Source organism: Pristiophorus japonicus, chromosome 3 (genome assembly GCF_044704955.1).
Source record: "Pristiophorus japonicus isolate sPriJap1 chromosome 3, sPriJap1.hap1, whole genome shotgun sequence".
In the NCBI taxonomy this organism is placed as follows: domain Eukaryota; kingdom Metazoa; phylum Chordata; class Chondrichthyes; family Pristiophoridae; genus Pristiophorus; species Pristiophorus japonicus.
In genome coordinates, this window is record NC_091979.1 from 115,941,051 (window position 1) to 115,960,002 (window position 18,952).

An 18,952-nucleotide genomic window follows, 5' to 3' on the forward strand; every position below is an offset into this window, starting at 1 on the left:
GACTGGACAGGTTAGATGCAGGAAGAATGTTCCCAATGTTGGAGAAGTCCAGAGCCAGGGGTCAAAGTCTAAAAATAAGGGGTAAGCCATATAGGACCAAGATGAGGAGAAACTTTTTCACCAAAAGAGTTGTGAACATGTGGAATTCTCTGCCACAGAAAGTTGTTGAGTCCAGTTCGTTGGACATATTCAAGAGAGAGTTAGATGTGGCCCTTACGGCTAAAGGGATCAAGGGGTATGGAGAGAAGGCAGGGGTGGGGTACTGAGGTTGCATAATCAGCCATGATCATATTGAATGGCGGTGCAGGCTCGAAGGGCTGAATGGCCTGCTCCTGAACCTATTTTCTATGTTTCTATGTTTCTAGACACTTGGGAGTGGCTGAAAGAGGGGCAGATTTGGAAGATCAATATTCCTGGCTACAGGATTTTTAGACAAGATAGAGAGGGGAGTATAAAGGGGGAGGGGGTTGTGGTACTGATTAAAGAAAATATTACAGCAGTGAGGAAGAATGATATGTTAGAGGGATCATCAAATGAGGCCATATGGGTCAAATTGAAAAATAAAAAAGGGGCGATCACACTGCTGGGCGTGTAATTATAGACCCCCAAACAGTGGGAGGGAGATAGAGGACCAAATATATAGGCAAATTGCTGTGATGTCCAAAAACCATAGGGTTGTAATAGTAGGGGATTTTAACTATCCAAATATTGATTGGGACAAATTTAGTGTGAAGGGTATAGGGGGTGCGGAATTCTTGAAGTGCATTCAAGAGAACTTTTTTAGTCAGTATGTAGCAAGCGGGGGATGGTCTTGGATTTAGTTTTGGGGAATGAAGCTGGGCAGGTTGAAGGGGTATAAGTGGGAGAGCACTTGGGTGCCAGTGACCATAATTCAGTCAGATTCAAGTTGGTTATGGATAAGGACAAGAATAGGCCTGGAATAAAAGTTCTGAATTGGGGAAAAGCTAATTTTGCAAAGTTAAGGAGTGATTTGGCCATGGTGGACTGGAAACAGCTACTTGTGGGTAAATCAGTGTCGGAACAGTAGGAGGCATTTAACGGGGAGATCCGGAAGGCTCAGGCCAAACATGTGCCCTTAAAGAAAAAGGTTGGGAAAAATAATTCTAGAGCCCCCTGGATATCTAGGGACTTACAGGGGAGGATTAAGAAAAAAAGGGGCGCTTATGTCATATATCAAAGGCTAAATACTATAGAATCTTTAGAGGAATATAGAAAGTTAAGAGGCAAAATTAAAAAGGATATTAGGAATGCTAAGAGCATGAGAAATTCTTGGCCAGTAAAATTAAGGAAAACCCTGAGATGTTCTATAAATATATTAAGAGTAAGAAGGTAACTAAAGAAAGGGTAGGGCTTATTAGAGACCAGGCGGAAGATGTTGGGAGGGTTGTTAACGAATACTTTGCATCTGTGTTCACAAAGGAAAGGGGCAATGCAGATACTGCTATCGAGGAGGAGTGTGATATTCTGGATGAAATAAATATAGAGAGAGAGGAAGTATTAAAGGGTTTAGCAACTTTGAAAGTAGATAAGTTACCAGGCCCAGGTGAAATGCATCCCAGGCTGATGAGCGAAGTAAAAGAGGAAGTAGTAGAGGCCTTGACCATCATTTTCCAGTCTTCTTTGGATCTGGGCATGGTGCCAGAAGATTGGAGGACTGCTAATGTAGTACCCTTGTTTAAGAAGGGAGAAAGTGACAGGCCGAGTAATTACAGGCTTGTCAGCCTCACCTCAGTGATGGGAAAATTATTGGAAAAAATCCTGAACGATAGGATAAATCTACATTTGGAAAGGCAAGGATTAATTAGGGACAGTCAGCACGGATTTGTTAAGGGAAGATCGTGTCTGACTAACCTGATTGAATTTATAAGGAGGTAACCAAGAGAGTCGATAGGGGTAGTGCGTACAATGTAGTATATACGGACTTTAGCAAAGCTTTTGATAAGGTCCCACATGGTAGACCGGTCATGAAGATTAAAGCCCATGGGATACAGGGCAAAGTGTCAAGTTGGATCCAAAATTGGCTTGGAGGAAGGAAGCAAAGGGTAATGTGATTGATGGATGTTTTTGTGACTGGAAGGATGTTTCCAGTGGGGTTCTGCAGGGCTCCGTACTGGTACCCTTGCTTTTTGTGGTATATTTCAACAATTTAGATTTGAATATAGGGAGTATGATTAAGAAGTTTGCAGACGACACTAAAATTGGCTGTGTGGTTGATAATGAAGAGGAAAGTCATGGGCTGTAGGACGATATCAATTTCCTGGTCAGGTGGGCAGAGCAGTGGCAAATGGAATTTAATTCAGAGAAGTGTAAGGTGATGCACTTTGGGAGGGCTAATAAGGAAAGGGTATACACATTAAGCGGGTAGGCCACTTAATAGAGTAGATGAACAAAGGGACCTTGGAATGCTTGTTCACAGATCCCTGAAAGTAGCAGGCCAGGTGGATAAGGTGGTTAAGAAGGCATATGGAATGCTTGTCTTTATTGGCCGAGGCATAAAATACAAGAGCTGGGAGGTTATGCTTAAATTGTATAATACTTTGGTTAGGCCACAGCTGGAGTATTGCATGCAGTTCTGGTCATCATATTATAGGAAGGACGTGATTGCACTAGAGAGGGTGCAGAGGAGATTTACTAGGATGCTGCCTGGAATGTAGAATCTTCGTTATGAGGACAGATTGGATAGGCTGGGTTTGTTCTCATTGGAACATAGCAGGTTGAAAGGCGACCTCATTGAATAATATTGAGGGGCCTGGACATAGTGGATAGTAAGGGTCTATTTCCATTGGTGGAGGGGTCTATTACGAGGGGGCATAGTTTTAAGGTGGTTGGTGGAAGGTTTAAAGGGGATTTGAGGGGGGGCTTCTTTACACAGATGGTTGTGGGGATCTGGAACTCGTTGCCTGGAAGAGTGGTGGATGCAGAAACCCTCACCACTTTTAAGAGATGGCTGGATGGGCAGTTAAAGTGCAGTAACCTGCAGGGTTATGGACCTAGAGCTGGTAATTGGGATTAGACTGGGTGACCTTTTGTTGGACGGAGCAGATATAATGGTAAGTACTGCAGGGAATAGAATACGGTCACAGGGTGATCTCCTGGACTAGTTTCGACCGCCTGGATGGGTCGGAGAGGAATTTTTCCAGATTTCTTTCTCCCTAAATTGGCCTGGGTTTTTTTGCCTCTCTCAGGAGATCACATTGCTCCAGTTGGGGTGGAGTGTAGAATGTTTTAGTGTAAGGGGTGTCGTAGTTGTGGTGAGGTGGATTAGTTGGGCTGGGTGCTCTTTGCCTTTCCGTCATTGTTCATAGGCTTATATGTAACCTTTAGGGCTGCTGACCAAGGGCCGTGTGGCTCTTTGTCAGCCGGCACGGACACGATGGGCCGGAATGGCCTCCTTCTGCACTGTAAATTTCTATGCTTCCAGGTTTCTATATGTGGTCCAGCCAGATCTGGCGGTGAATGGCTAAACCAGTTGTCACAGTCACAGAGGATGCCATTGATGACTTTTGTTCAGGCCATTTCAGTGCTGAGATATTGATTTAAAGAGCGTTGCGGGAAAGATGGGCATGGATTTGAGAGATGACAACATGTTCAAGGGCATTGGAGAAGAAGGAGAGGTTGAAGATGGGTTGTAGTTTGCAAGGACAAGAGAGGACAAGGATTTTTTTTTGTTGAGTGGGCATGATGGCAGTCTTGAAAGAGAAGTGGCAGCACCTGATGAGAGAAACCAATGTCAGTCAGAAATATATTTTGTTTTAAGTCAGTTATGTGGTACATTATTTCAGTAAATGTTATGTAATTTAGAGCTCAAAAGGTGGGCACTCATCTAGGCTTTAAAGAAACCTAAAATTTAAATTCATTTCAGCTGGGGTTTGCCTTGTCTATTTTGACTCTTACATGCTGAAAAAAACATAACATATAGCTTTTTCTCCATAATTACTCAATTTGGAAACTAACGAAATAGTATTTCCTTACGTATCGATCACATGGTTTAGAAGGTGCTCCTTAAACATCCAGCTCCATCTTTTTATTGCATTTAACAAAGATGATTTGAATGGTTTAATGCAGACTTCAAACCATCCAAAGGTGTGGACATCTTCAAATGCACTAACTTGGACATATAATGTTTCATAGATGTTGATCTAGGAAAAGGAAAAAGTAATTTTAAAAACATTTATAACTTACCATTTTTATTGCATACCTATAGTTACTTGCATTACATCTTTACTGAAGTATGTCTCAGATTTTTCTTCAAATGTTTCAAACCATAGGTCATAGTAATCCATTTCATTAATTACGGAAGAGTTTCAAACTGTGACCAGTATGATTAACTTAGTAACGTTTTAAAATAAAGTGGCCTATAACATGGATTTATGTCTATTATAGTTTAATTGAAGTATTTTACAGTAACATGGTATACTAAAAAGATTTTACTGGAATATTTAGTTGAATAAATGAAAATATCTCTATACTGTGTACATTTTAAGAATATTCCCATATTAATGAAATCAACACTAATATTGTAAATATACTAATGTTACAAGTTTAGGGTCTTGACTGAGATGTTGGGGCCAAAATTCAGGCACACCAGAAAACTGGCACCCCTATGATTCTTTACCTCGTTTTTCTGCCGGGAGCGATGAGGCGGCTGCCCGATCCATTTTCAGCACTTAGAAGATTTTTTACCGTTGGACCGGAAGTCGGTCATAGTGGGGGCGGAAGTGCGGCGGTAAGTCAGGTTGAGGGACGGAAGTTGGGGTGGGATCAAGTCTCCGCCGCTGTCACTCAGTGGTGGAGAGGTGGTGACGTCACAGCGAGTGTGCATCACCATGCTCTCTTCCCTCCGTTAAAGGGGAGAGAATCAGAGATTCTTTAGCTTCGGCCACTGGGCCACTCGGCCAGGACACCCAAGAGGGGGTGCCAGGCTGCCAACCTGAACCTGGGGGAGCAATAGTCCGGCCGACATGGAAGTTGGCCAGCAAAAAAAATAAGAGTGACGGCCGCAGCATTCGGCCCTCACCTTTAATGGCCCAGCACTGCCAGGGCCGAGAGAGAGCAGACAAGGTGCACAGAAAAAGCTGTCGGGGGCAGCGTCCAGCAGTTCATGGATTTCTTCAACTACATTTGGGGAGAATTAAAATGAAGCTGCAGGATAGCAGCGGTGTGCACTTTGATGACGTGCTTGCGGCGGTCAGCAGTGGCGGGGTAGAAGTGGGGAGAGGCCAAAAAATCCCCGACCTGAATTTGGGTCGGGCGGCCATTGGACTGCACCGCATGGCCGCCGCAAAACGGCAGAACAAGGCCTTATAAGGACCCTGAATTTCAGCCCCGTTCACTCAGATGCAGCAAATCTAGTCACTCCAGTAAGCAGTCAGAGTGTTTTTTGTTTTGGGGTGTGCCGTTACTACTTAATATGTAACTGCACATTAATGTACGACAGTGGTGTAACAACAGTACACTCTTGTGATTGGAACTGGATATGTATGTGTCTTTTACATGCTCCCATCTCTTTGAAGGTTGAAAAGAGAATACTTGGTAAGATGAAGGCAGGTACGAGTCATTAAACTGCTTTATTCCACAGCAACTGAACATAGAGCAAAGATTATGATCGGACTTGTTTAATTCTAATCAGTACTACTTGTCTTCATGTAATAATACAAAATATTAGACTACACTTTCCTAAATCAGTGGGTCACTTTGCTTGATTTGAATAAAATGGCCTAGAAATTGGTTTGCCCCCGGAAATGGGCATGGGGATCACGATGCGTGATCAACTCGTGCCTGCTCAGAGGAATACAGGCAACATGCCAACTTCGTGCTACCTGCTCATTTCCATGATTGTGGCATTCAGCCCAGATCTGAACGCAGTGCTAAGTGGCTGAATGCTCAAGAGGGGGGGTCCAAGTTCATGTGAGGCTAGCACCACTTAAAGCTAGCCTGCACTGCCTAAAGGCAGTCTGCACCTCTGAGGTGAGGTGAGGTGCATTCTGCCTGCAGCAATTCATTCACCTGACTAGGAAGAAAGTGAACAATTAATGAAGACACAACAGGGGAGAGAACCTACACCAAGGTTCTCAGATACAGCACTGGAGTACTTGGTGCAGGAGGTAGCTAGGAGAAGAGAGCTGCTGTTTCTACAGAGGACCAGGAGGTCCTCCAGGCAACCGTGTAAAGTGCAATGGGAGCAGATAGCTGCTGTGGTGAATGCAGGACACAGTGCAGGAAGAAGTTTAATGACCTCATGAGGGGTCAAGGTCAGTGAATTCATCTTCAAATGCCACATCCCACCATCTTCGCCACTAGCCTTACATACTGCTCAATGCACTACACCCCCACCACTCACCTACCAACCATCTCTACCAAACACGACTCAAACCTCATATTCATAGCTTCACCTCACCCTCACACACTCACCATTGCTGCATGCCTCACACCCAAATCTCACAGCTTGCACATAATGGAGGCTATTCAACCATGACAGGCATATCGCCCAAACATATTGCACCACTTACTGAAACACTTCCCTTTCTCTTGCAGGAATAGGTGGCATACAACTGGTAGGGGACAAGCATGCCTGCATAATCTCACGGAGGAGACGATGCTGGCCATTCTTAAGAGAAGCATCGTTGAGTCCGTTGGACCAGCGGTGGGGCTAAAAGAATACAAGATGCCAGTGTCCTCATACGCAATCCTCCTTCTCACATCCCACTTCCCTCTCATTCCACAATCTCTTCTGCTTTACAAGCTGCACATGATGTAAGCATGCACCTCTTGCTTTCTCTACACCTCCCCTCCTCCACTTACCACAAACCTGCCCTTGTGCCTTTCTCATTTCAGAGACCCAAGAAATCCAACCATCCCAGCCAATGGTGCAAGAGGGAGAGGAGAGTGATGATGAAGAAACAGCATCACTCGATCTGACATTTGCAGCCACCAGCTCAGATACTGGCACTGTGCGGACCTTATTGTAGCTTAGAGACAAGATCTGCATGCGGTGAGTCATCGGGCATGAGTGGGCTAAAGCCAGAGCACGGGCAAAGGGTAGCGCAGGTGCCAGCTCCCCAGAGGGCGAGTTCACACACAAGTACTGCTGCAGAGGACTCAGATGAGGACTTCGATGGGGCAGCCTACAGAAGAACATTGAGTATGCACATTGAAATGCTTGGTACATTGGCAGGCCTGTCAGAAAGCCTGAGTGCAATATCAGAGAGCACAGAGGAGTTTGGTACCAACCTTGCACAGGGCTTTGCGTAGAGCTTGATGCCAATGATTTCCAGCATGGAAAGGGTGGAAGATCTATTAGTGCACTTGTGGACCCAACCATGATACAGCAGCTGATGGCCAATATCTCAGCTTCCATTGGAGCACAAGCAGAAGCTACCCAGCATCCTAGTGCTGCAGTGGAAGCTCAGACTACAGCCATCGCGGCTGCGTTTACTAGTATGGAAAGGGGCTGGTGGGGTGTAACAGTCCAACAATCTGTCCTTCAGCAGATGGCTAGGAGTGCTGAGGCACCGCCCGCGGGAGTGGCAGTGACACCATGGAGCTAGAATCTGCTGTCCTCTCTCAGGATGGCAGCATTCTTCCTCCCACTGTTGCTCCACCAATGCCCTTGCTGTTGCCTGTCAGCCAGCCAAGCCAGATTGCTGCCATTTGCAGCCTGGCCTTCTAGGCCCAGAGGTGCTTAAGTCATCCTGCAAGTCCTTCTGCAGTCACCCCCACTGAAAGTCAGCAGCCTTCCACCAGCCATGCTACAGCCACTGGGGTAGCACTTTGTCAGAGCACTAGGACAGGCAAAGGCACGCGGAAGATAGGCACTAAGAGAATGCACAAGAATGATTAGTTGAATTTTATGTAATATTGGATGGATTGGAAAGTTAGATTGGAATGTTTCTTTTGTGGTGGCTTTTATTTCAGCATTGTGGTCAAGAAGACGCTGTGATGGTTAGTAACAGGAAAGGTAAGGTGTGGGGCCAATGTTCTCTTTAAGCTGTGCGGCTGGGCAGCATCTGCAGTTTCCGTGCAACCAGTGAACCAGCTTTTAAATAGGAAAAACCATGCATGCACAGTATTTTGAACGGGCTGTGCGGCGGCCTAAAGAAAAATATTAAAGGGAACATTGTGTGGGACTTTTGTGAGAAAGGGAATTGGCGTTCCGTTCGTTCATACCGCAGTAAGATGAGTTGATTACGGATAGCAGAAAAGGGCGGTCTGGGTTACCTCCTTCTTCCGCTCATCACCATATGCTCTGGTGAGTTCTGCAGTGCTCCTGCAGAGCGGTCCACGGCAGCAGAAGTGCTGTTTAAGGATGCCAACGGTCTGCTCTCAGATTTCATGTGGCAGCATGGCTCCTATTGTACGCATGCTGCCCACGTCTAGTTAGATTGCAAAGCGGAGCCATGAGGCAGGTGGGCAGCGGATAGCCTTGTTACCCAGTAAGCCACCCTCTGGTTTATCTTGATGGCTCAAAGACTGGTGCAGAATAAAAGCATCATGACTGTTGCCAGGATACCAGGCATTCATCATTCACGATGTGCTGAGCATGGCTGCATATTAACTGCACATTCAGCAAGTGATATCATTTGCGGTTGCGGTACATCTCAGCATTTAGATGTGGTGCCCACAAAGCCACTTGAGCACAGTCGATGGCGCCCTGCATCATAGGGAAGCCCACTATGCTGGCAAAGCCACGTACATACTCTGCTTGCTTCTCTCTTGTCAGAGAGAAGACAATAAAGTCCCCTCATCTAGCATGAAGAGCTTCTGTCACCTCTCTTATACAGCAGTGGACGGTGAGCTGAGAGATGATACAGATGGACGGATCCCGATGCGAAAAAATTCAGAGCCGGTCACCTTCACAGCCATTGGTAGTTCTTACCCAGGTGTGAGGTTGCAGGTCTAGTTGCAAGAGGCGGCAGAGTTCTTTGAGCACTTCCTTTGTAACACCCAAACGCCTCACATGCTGCTCCTGACTCAGGCTGAGGTAAGAGAATTGCTCTTGGAACATCCTAGTTGGGTAAGGCCTCCTGCTGAGAGTCCTTCTCCCTTCCTCCCTCTGAGTAGCTTGTCCTCTTCTTCACTGCCTCTGCTCCATCTCGCTGTCGTGCTGCAGGCCAAGGGGGATGACAAGCACCCATGACTGGGAGCAAGTGGTCTGACCAGAACTCTTGACGTCAGAACCAAGGCCTTCTTCACTTGCAGCACCACTCCCCGTCAAGCTCAGGGTCGGAGCATGAAGAAACATTGGATGGACTTGGGCCATCTGAGGAGTGATTTTTGAGGAATGCAAGATTGTTTGGGTATTGAATACTTAACCCAGGATATTATGTTAAATTAAACTGTAGGAATAGAACGAAGCCAAACAGTCCTACAATTACCCTTTTCTCATTTCAGCCCGATATCAGGAAATTGTTCTTCACACAAAAAGTGATCTACATATGGAAAATGCTTCCAGTTAAGTTAATGCAGATAATATTCTGGAATCATTTCAGAAATAATTGGATGATGCAAATAAGGGACGTTAGGAATTAAAAAAAAAATTTGTTCCTGGGATGTGGGCATCGCTGGTAAGGCCAGCATTTATTGCCCATCCCTATTTTGCCTTGAGAAGGTGATGGAGAGCCACCTTCTTGGACTGCTGCAGTCCCTTTGGTAAAGGTACTCCCATAGTGCTGTTCAGGACAGAGTTCCAGGATTTTGACCCAGCGACGATGAAGGAATGGCGATATATTTCCAATTCAGGATGGTGTGAGACTTGGAGGGGAACTTGGAAGGTGATGGTGTTCCCATGCGCCTGCTACGCTTGACCTTCTAGGTGGTAGAGGTCGAAGATTTGGGAGGTGCCATCGATGAAGCCTTGGTGAGTTGCTGCAGTGTATCTTGTAGATGGTACACACTGCAGCCACAGTGCGCCAATGGTGGAGGGAGTGAATATTTAAGGTGGTGGATGGGATGACAGTTAAGCGGGCTGCTTTGTCCTGGATGGTGGCAAGCTTCTTGCGTGGTATTGGAGTTGCACTCATCCAGGCAAGTGGAGAGTATTCCATCACACTCCTGACTTGAGCTTTGTTGATGGTGGAAAGGCTTCAGGGAGCCACGAGGCGAGACATTCACTGCAGAATACCCAGCCTCTGACCTGATTTTGTAGCCAAAATATTTATGTGGTTGGTCGCGTTAAGTTTCTGGTCAATGGTGACCCCCAGAATGTTGATGGTGGGGGATTTGGTGATGCTAATACCATCAAATTGTCAAAGGATGGTGGTTAGATTCTCTCTTGCTGGATATAGTCATTGCCTGGCATTGGTATGGCGCGAATGTTACTCGTCACTTATCATCCAAAACCTAAATGTCATTCAGGTCTTGCTGCTTGCGGGCATGGACTGCTTCATTATCTGAGGAGCTGCGAATGGAACTGAACACTGTAATCATCAGCCAACATCCCCATGTCTCACCTTATGATGGAATGAAGGTCATTGATGAAGCAGGTAAAGATGGTTGGGCCTAGGACATTGCCCTGAGGAACTCCTGCAGCGATGTCCTGGGGCTGAGATGACTGACGTCCAACAACCACAGTCATTTTCCTTTGTGTTAGGTATGATTCCAGCCAATGAAGAGTTTTCCCCCTGATTCCCATTGTCCTCAATGTTACTAGTGCTCCTTGATGATTCCAGCCAATGAAGAGTTTTACCCCTGATTTCCATTGTCTTCAATTTAACTAGGGCTCCTTGATGCCACACTCAGTCAAATGCAGTCACTCTCACCGCACCTCTAGAATTCAGTTCTTTTGTCCAAGTTCGGACAAGGCTGAAATGAGATCTGGAGCCGAGTGGTCCTGGCGGAACCCAAACTAAGTATCGGTGAGTAGTTAATTGGTGAGTATGTGCTGCTTGATAGCACTGTCAACGACACCTTCCATCACTTTGCTGATAGTTGAGAGTAGACTGATGGGGCAGTAATTGGCCGGATTGGATTTGTCCTGCTTTTTGTGGACAGAACATACTTGGGCAGTTTTCCACATTGTCGGGTAGATGCCAGTTTGTAGCATAGAGGCAGGGCTCGTTCTGGAGCACAATCTTCAGCATGACAGCCAGGATGTTGTCGGGGCCCATAGGCTTTGCTATATTTCGGAATGGATGACTAAAGATGAACTGAATAGCCTTCCTCATCTGCAATTATCTTAATAATATGTGGTCCTCGTTAGTAATAGCTAAGTCACGGTGTACCTAGTGTCTAGGTTTCAATTTTGTTAAAAATAATTGTTGAATGTAATTTTACATTTTAAGTTTTTTCATCATTTTGCAAACTATTTATCCATTCCGTTTTAGGTTTCCTCTTGCAACATACCATTCTCCAGCTGAGAGAATTTGCAAGTGATTTCTCCTATACTTCTGTCTTTCTGCCATTGGGCACCCAACACTACCTCCTTCCTGCTAGGAAAGCTGGTGTCTATTTGCTGTTTCCTCAGATGGTCTGGCTGAAATCATGAACTGACAGGAAGAACGATGTCATCAATACTCTGTCTTGCCTCTCCATGGCACAGAACACCAAAGCAGCAAAGTTATGTATTTTGTTCATTGCTTGATTTTTAAAGAGCCAAAACATCCAACACTACTAGGCAAGATGAGAGACAACTGTTCATTTTTCATCCATTTTAGAATAATTTATCTTACCTGCTCTCTATACTGCTCTAGCTGTGGTGGACATTTTGGAAGTCCATAGTCTGCTTGAACCTCCAGCTCCTCTGAAGTAAGGGAGTGACCGTAGAGGAGAAACTGGCTCATGAATTCTTCTTTGTTATTCATCCACAGATAACTGTATCGGTCAAATGAAGTTTGGTATTTTTTTGCTTTGTCAGCAACTCTTTTCACTCTGTCCATGATCTCTTGACGCATCCCTGCCAAATCGCTCATCATATCCATTTCTTGCTGTATGCGGAAATTAAAATATATTTAACCTTTTTCGACAAACTGATAAAGAACAAATGTGTTTTAACTTGCACAGCTATTTTGCTAAAGTGAAAGTTCATTAATCAAAGTTTCATAAGATGCATTAAATATTAGGCAAATTTAACAAATTATTCAAGCTGACCCTGGATTAAACAGCCCTTTGAACAAATGGGTATTCATGCTAAATTTACTTTATTTTCAAAAATTAATAAAAAATTGAATACGATCACATTACAAAATATAAGTTTGGATGAAGGAAATACTTCAGTTCATTTAATCACATATTTCCAGAATACCAATGTTACTAACCGCATTACAGGAACTGTTTAACAGTTCAATATCCTGGCCTACTACCCTCTCCAACAACCCATCCTAGCTATATCAAAGTATTATTTAGGCTTTGATTTCTGTATCCTATTAAGTATTTTATTTGGTTCTACAAGGTCCCCTCAGACATCTCTCAAGGCTGGAGAGCCTTAGCTTTTTTTTGTTCTTGGGATGTGGCTAACATTAGTTGTCCCTGAGGGCATTAAGAGTCACTGGGGCCAAAATTCAGCTCCAAAAAGGCCACTTACTGCCAGAAAGCGGCAGCCAGGCGGCGGAGTCGAGTGGTTGCCGATTTCCGGTCCAATAGCCGTCACCAGCCAAATTTACCTCAGGGATTTTTCTCGTGGTCCCTAATTCCGCCTCGCTGCAGATGCGTCATCAAAGGGCACATCGCCGATCTCCCATACCTCCATCATACCTCCCGTGAAATTTAGGTCCAAAAATCTATAATCCACCGCACGGTGCTCCCGACAGCTTTTTCTGTCAGTGCACCTTGCTTTCACTCTGAGCCACGGCAGCGTGGCGGCCCTTCAAGGGGAGGGCGCACTGCTGCAGCCGCCATGTTTTTTTTATTGTCGGCCAACTGCCAAGTCGGGCTGACAATTATGCCCCCGGGTTCAGCCAGGCCACCAACAGGCAGCCTGACACCCCCTCGAGTGCCAGGCTGCTGGCCTGGCTGAAACCCTCCCTGGTGGCCCAGTTTCGAAATGCCGAAGGCTCTCCCCTTTAAGTGAAGGGGAGAGCATGGTGACGCACACGAGTGACTGACAGCGGCGGAGACTCCGTTCCGCCTCCACTTCCGCCCCCCCTACAGTACTTACCACCCACTTCCGCCCCCATTATGACCAAGTTCCGGTCCGCCAGAAAAACAACAAAGAGCTGAATTTACCAAAAGAGTCGACCTCATCCCACGAGGTGGAAAAAACACTTCTGGAGTGGAAAGTGCAACCCGTTTCGGGTGAATGTAAATTTCGGTCCCACTATGTGGTTACCTCTTCATGCTCAATCTGAGAGTTGCCACCCGAGGGCATTATAAGGCAACCACAGTGACTCTTAATGTCCTCATGGGTGACATCTTCTCTTCCCTGTAGGACATTAGTGAACCAGTTGGGGTTTTATGTCAAAACTACAGCTTTCATGGTTATTTTCTGGTGCTAGCCCACATCCTCAGATGGTTTTAAATTCAATTTTACAACTTGCCATGGGATTTGAACCCACAACCTGGACTGGTTGTTAATCTAGTACCATAACTACTTAGCTATCAATCCTTATTGCTTTTCTCTATAAAATTGGGAGCAGCCACTGCTCAACTCTACACTGCCTGTGGTTCCATTGTTGCACAATGACTAGAACTGCATGTAATATGTGAGGTGCAGCCTGATCAAGACACTGTACAGCTTTAGTATAATCTCTGGGGATCTGAACACAACTGATTTAGCAATATAACCTAGAACCTTATTTCCTTTTCCTTAATTTATTTTGCATATGGAGGGGAATTAATCAATTGACACTCCTGGCTATCCTTCAACTTCCACTTTTTAAGTGCTGACATATCGAAGGAGTACATGTGCCTCCTTTTTTTTTCAAATATGCATTACCTTACGTTTATCTGTATTGAATTTAATTTATCACTAATAAGCCCAAATGCAAACCTTTGTGAGCTCTATTTGTAAGATCTTGGATGCCTCCTTTGAGTCAGAGCTCCATTAACTTAGCATCATCTAAAAATGTAACCAGCTTGAAATTCCAGGTTATTTACATATACCAGAAACAGGAGACATCCCAGCGAAGACTTTTGGGACACTCCACATCTCCCCTCCATTGTAACCCAGCTCTTATCATGACAACTCTGTTTCTTTCTCTTCGAACATAAGAAATAGAAGCAGGAGTAGGCCACCTGGCCCCTCTGCCATTTAAAAAGGTCATGGCTGATCTGATCATGGACTCAGCTCCACTTCCCTGCCTGCTCCCCATAACCCTTTATTCCCTTATCGCTCAAAAATCTGCCGATTTCCGCTTTAAATATATTCAATTACCCAGCCTCCACAGCTCTCTGGGGCAGAGAATTCCATAGAGTTACAACCCTCAGAGAAGACATTCCCCTCCTCATCTCAGTTTTAAATGGGCGGCCTCTTATTCTGAGACTATGTCCCCTAGCTCTAGATTCCCCTATGAGTGGAAATATCCTCTCTGCATCCACCTTGTCAAGCCCCCTCATTATCTTATATGGTTCAGTATCATCACCTCTCATTTTTCTGAACGCCAATGAGTATAGGCCCAACTTACTTCAGCCAGTTTGTAATGAGTTTTTGGAAGCCAAGGTAAACACAGCATATAGCATTCACCATAAATTTGGTTTGTCACTACATCAAACAAGTGTATGTGGTTGCTCAGGCAAAATCTAACAATTCTAAAATTGTGCTGCTTATCATTTATTGGGTATTTTCATGCACTCTTCCATCTTTTTTCTGATTAATGGAATCACTAGTCTTCTGTTTATTGAAGTTAAGCTATTAGATCTGTAATTATTTCGGTGTCCTTCTTGAATATGGGAACTATAATTGTTCATTTCTAGCCTGCTGGATTCTCACCATTGGCTTCCACAAAACAATGGTCATTGCTTTACAAATCTCCTTTGTATAAGTACCTTGGAATATAAGGGAATTTATTCATTTTCAGCTCCTTCAGCCAATGTCAAACCTCCACTTCTATCATCCAGAATTCTGGGCCCACACAATGAGGGTTTAATGTTGAATAGTAGGCTTGGATATTCCTCCTATGTATCTCTCTTTCTGGTAGGTTCAGGGCAGATGGTGGAAGCACATGGGGCAAGGATGCCAAGTGCTCAGTGCTGGGACCCCAGCTATTTACAATATACATCAATGATTTAGATGAAGGAATTGAATGCAATATCTCCAAGTTTACAGATGACACTAAGCTGGGTGGCGGTGTGAGCTGTGAGGAGGACGCTAAGAGGCTGCAGGGTGACTTGGACAGGTTAGGTGAGTGGGCAAATGCATGGTAAATGCAGCATAATGTGGATAAATGTGAGGTTATCCACTTTGGTGGCAAAAACACAAAGGCAGATTATCTGAATGGCGGCAGATTAGGAAAAGGGGAGGTGCAACGAGACCTGGGTGTCATGGTACATCAGTCATTGAAAGTTGGCATGCAGGTACAGCAGGTGGCGAAGAAGGCAAATGTTATGTTGGCCTTCATAGCTAGGGGATTTAAGTATAGGAGCATGGAGGTCTTACTGCAGTTGTACAGGGCCTTGGTGAGGCCTCACCTGGAATATTGTGTTCAGTTTTGGTCTTCTAATCTGAGGAAGGATGTTCTTGCTATTGAGGGAGTGCAGCGAAGGTTCACCAGACTGATTCCCGGGATGGCAGGACTGACATATGAAGAGAGACTGGATCGACTGGGCCTGTATTCCCTGGAGTTTAGAAGGATGAGAGGGGATCGCAGAGAAACATATAAAATTCTGACAGGACTGGACAGGTTAGATGCAAGAAAAATGTTCCCGATGATGGGGAAGTCCAGAACTAGGGGACACAGTCCCAGGATAAGGGGAAAGCCATTTAGGACTGTAAGAGAAATTTGGCATTAGGGGTACCAGCGGGACAAGGGTTAAAGTGCTGGTTCCTACACCGATCCATAAGGAGGTAAAAAGCCTCTCTTTGGCCTTGTACATTCCAATACCAAGGCTCCAGAAGTTAACAATTCAATAATATTCCGACAGGATATGATGTGAGAACCTAAACAGACATTGATAAGACCTTGCGAAGAGTCTTGAGGCAGACTCATGGGCATCAAGGAGAATCAACAAATTCTGACCTAATGAAGTCATTCTAGTCACGGCCTAAGGTGGTCACAAGGGTCTTGGCCTGTCAATCCAAAGTAGCACTAATAAGGTAGTCCAATTAGAATAGTAGCACTGATAAGATAGTCCAATTAGAGATCTAGGGCGTTCTTACCAGGGAATAGAGAGTTTTTGAAATGTATAAAAGTTGTATGATTGTGCTGTTCGGGGAGCATCTCCACTCACAGGCGGCTGTGACGAGAGGTGTTCCTGGACGTTCGTAATAAAAGATCGTTATACCTTGCCATTCGTCTCTGCTAACTCCAGAGGCTGTTACGCGGGTTGGGGCGAGCGTCGACCCTCTATATCAGGGGGTCTGCTTGTGGGAGGAGAAGCCTTCCAATTTTCCCCTTACATTTGGCGCTGCGAGCAGGGTACGGACTTCCCAAACGGAACATTGACCCAGCTGTTGGGGTGAGTATGTTTTAATTTACCACCTTCAAGTTAGAGCTGTGCATTGTAAACTGCAAGAGAAGGACATCTGTACAAAGAACCATTTGTAGCAGGTCCAGGAGGGATGGAGTCGGAGGACAAGGACGATCTAGGGGTGGAAGAGGGTCAAAAGGTACATCCTAAAACGCATGCGTGGAGGTAGCACGGCAGTGCGAGGGTATGATGCAAGGGAAGATATAGAGGAAGGTCTATTGACCCGAAGCAGTATGAGCGCACGGTGCAGGGACGAGACATATTGACCCAAAGCGTGGCAGTACAAATGTACGGCGCCAAGGGAAGACATATAGATATTGAGGACATGGAGACGACGGCCCTGCAGTGACGGGATATATTGACCCAAAGCGTGGCAGTACGAGTGTACGGTGCCAAGGGAAGACATATAGATATAAATAACGTCATGCATACCTAACACGAGTTAAAGGGAGTGCCCAAGATAGCCCCGAAGAAGATGGGTAACACGGCTATTAAAAAGGCGAATAAAACCAATCATTAATTGTAACTTGCGTAACTACGTAATACCATAAAAATGCTGATAGTGACTATCTTAAGTGACATATGGATCAAAAAAAGAGAGCCGGCCAAACAATTAATAAGCTTTGTTGAATAAAGAGAGACTTTTGTGAATGGCTGTCGTTGAGTGAGAGTCCTTGTGTGATTTTTTGACTGCGGAATGAATTTTTCCTGTGTTTGAAAGCCTGTTTGGAAAAATGGGGGAGTCGTTGGTTTGTTTTAGTTCCATCCACTTTTTCAGACAGAGTGAAAGTTTTTTTAACCTTTGTACTGTTGTCCTGTATGTAGGAAGTTTTAAGTTAGAAACGCAGGTGTGGATTTATTCGGATGATATTAAGAGAAGGCACAGCAAAATACTGAGATGGATTCAAACTAAAAAAATATATTAAATTAAATCTGATCTCTTTTTAAAAAAAAAGAGAAAAACAACTAAAAGTTTTGGAAATAATCTAGAAATACCTTCAGGGATCAGGTCAAACTCCTGGGCGAGTGGTGAATTATCTGCAAAGGTGTAAAAGGGACTTTTGAAAAAAAATTTTAAAACGGCAAGCTTTAGCAGTTTAGAAAAAAGACATTGCAACAGCCTTGAAACTGGAACATTTGAGATAACGAAAAGCAGCCCTCAGAGACTACGTGCTAGACTCCGTTCTAGTTATGGAGAAAAGAAAAAAAGATAAAGATGCAACTTTGAAAGAAAACAAATTGAACGAATTTGAAAGAAAAAGTGTCTTCGATTGTCTGATGATTTTAAATTAACAAATTTACAGAGACACGGGCCCTCCGTGTAAAATACAAAACCCATCGAAAGAAAGGATATAATTTGGGGTGCGTCAGCGACTACTTAACCTAAACCTAATGGATATCATTCTTCCTAGCTTCTGTGGGAATGAAACTATAAGTCTATACCCGAACCTGACACAACGGATCCTCGAAGGCCCGGAAGCCACTACCCTGAGATTTAATGTCAGAAAGGGAACAGGATAAGGTCGAACAAAAAGGGGAATACTGGAAACACTCGGCACGGGTTATGCAGCAGGGGTTACGACGATGAATTCCATAAACCTGTATGCAATAGACGACCGGGTTAACAACTTAACGTAAATCTTGAGGGGTTTACTGGGGAGGGACATGGATAACCAAGCCCTACAAGCGTGGTTGGGAGATGGCGTGGGAGGGGAACTGTTTCAGGTGGCCCATACATTACAGAAGCATGCCAAGACAATAAATTTGATCCACGCAATGGGGAACGACATAAGTAAACGATTACAAACTGAGATAGTTTGCTCCGGGTATGGGGCCTGGATTAAGTGAAGTACAACATAACTTGGAGCAACTCCAGAATGGATCCAGATTGGATCCCGAACAGCATACTTAACAATTGGACTCGAGATAAAAAAATGAACACATGCGAGGTACGAAGGAATAGTCACGCATGGGTGCCAAATTTCAGATGTATTACTGGGCGGGTGAATATGATCGGATTTCTGTTGTCCATACCACAGTATGATGTAACAAAGGAAGATCCCTTATACCAGATCGATAATATCAGTGAAGTAAGAAACCAAACTCGGTTGCGTTACCATCAGCCTGCCAGACGGGTGATTAAAATTAAATGCTGGCTGATCAGCTCTGGTACTCAAAGCTGTGGGACATTGGACTTGATATTCAAATTCACCCATGGATAAGAATAATATCACATGTGCTCGTAGTAATACAGGGCCTGGTTCTGATGGTCGTGATGGGATTAACATGTGCACGAATTAAACGGGCCAAACGATACGTCAGGGCACATACTATGATTAAGGCCATAAGGGATGAAAATTTAAGCAGTCCTACA

General features: G+C 44.7%; 1 protein-coding gene across 1 annotated transcript in view; it reads right to left on the reverse strand.

Annotated features, from left to right (window-relative positions):
- dnah9l (dynein, axonemal, heavy polypeptide 9 like) overlaps positions 1-18,952 on the reverse strand; it is a 668,659-nt gene that overhangs the window by 533,266 nt on the left and 116,441 nt on the right. The window contains exons 16-17 of the mRNA XM_070873660.1: positions 11,688-11,942; positions 3,994-4,160 (exon numbers count right to left, since the gene is read on the reverse strand). Coding sequence (XP_070729761.1) covers positions 3,994-4,160; positions 11,688-11,942 — 422 coding nt within the window. The remainder of the gene's footprint in view (positions 1-3,993; positions 4,161-11,687; positions 11,943-18,952) is intronic.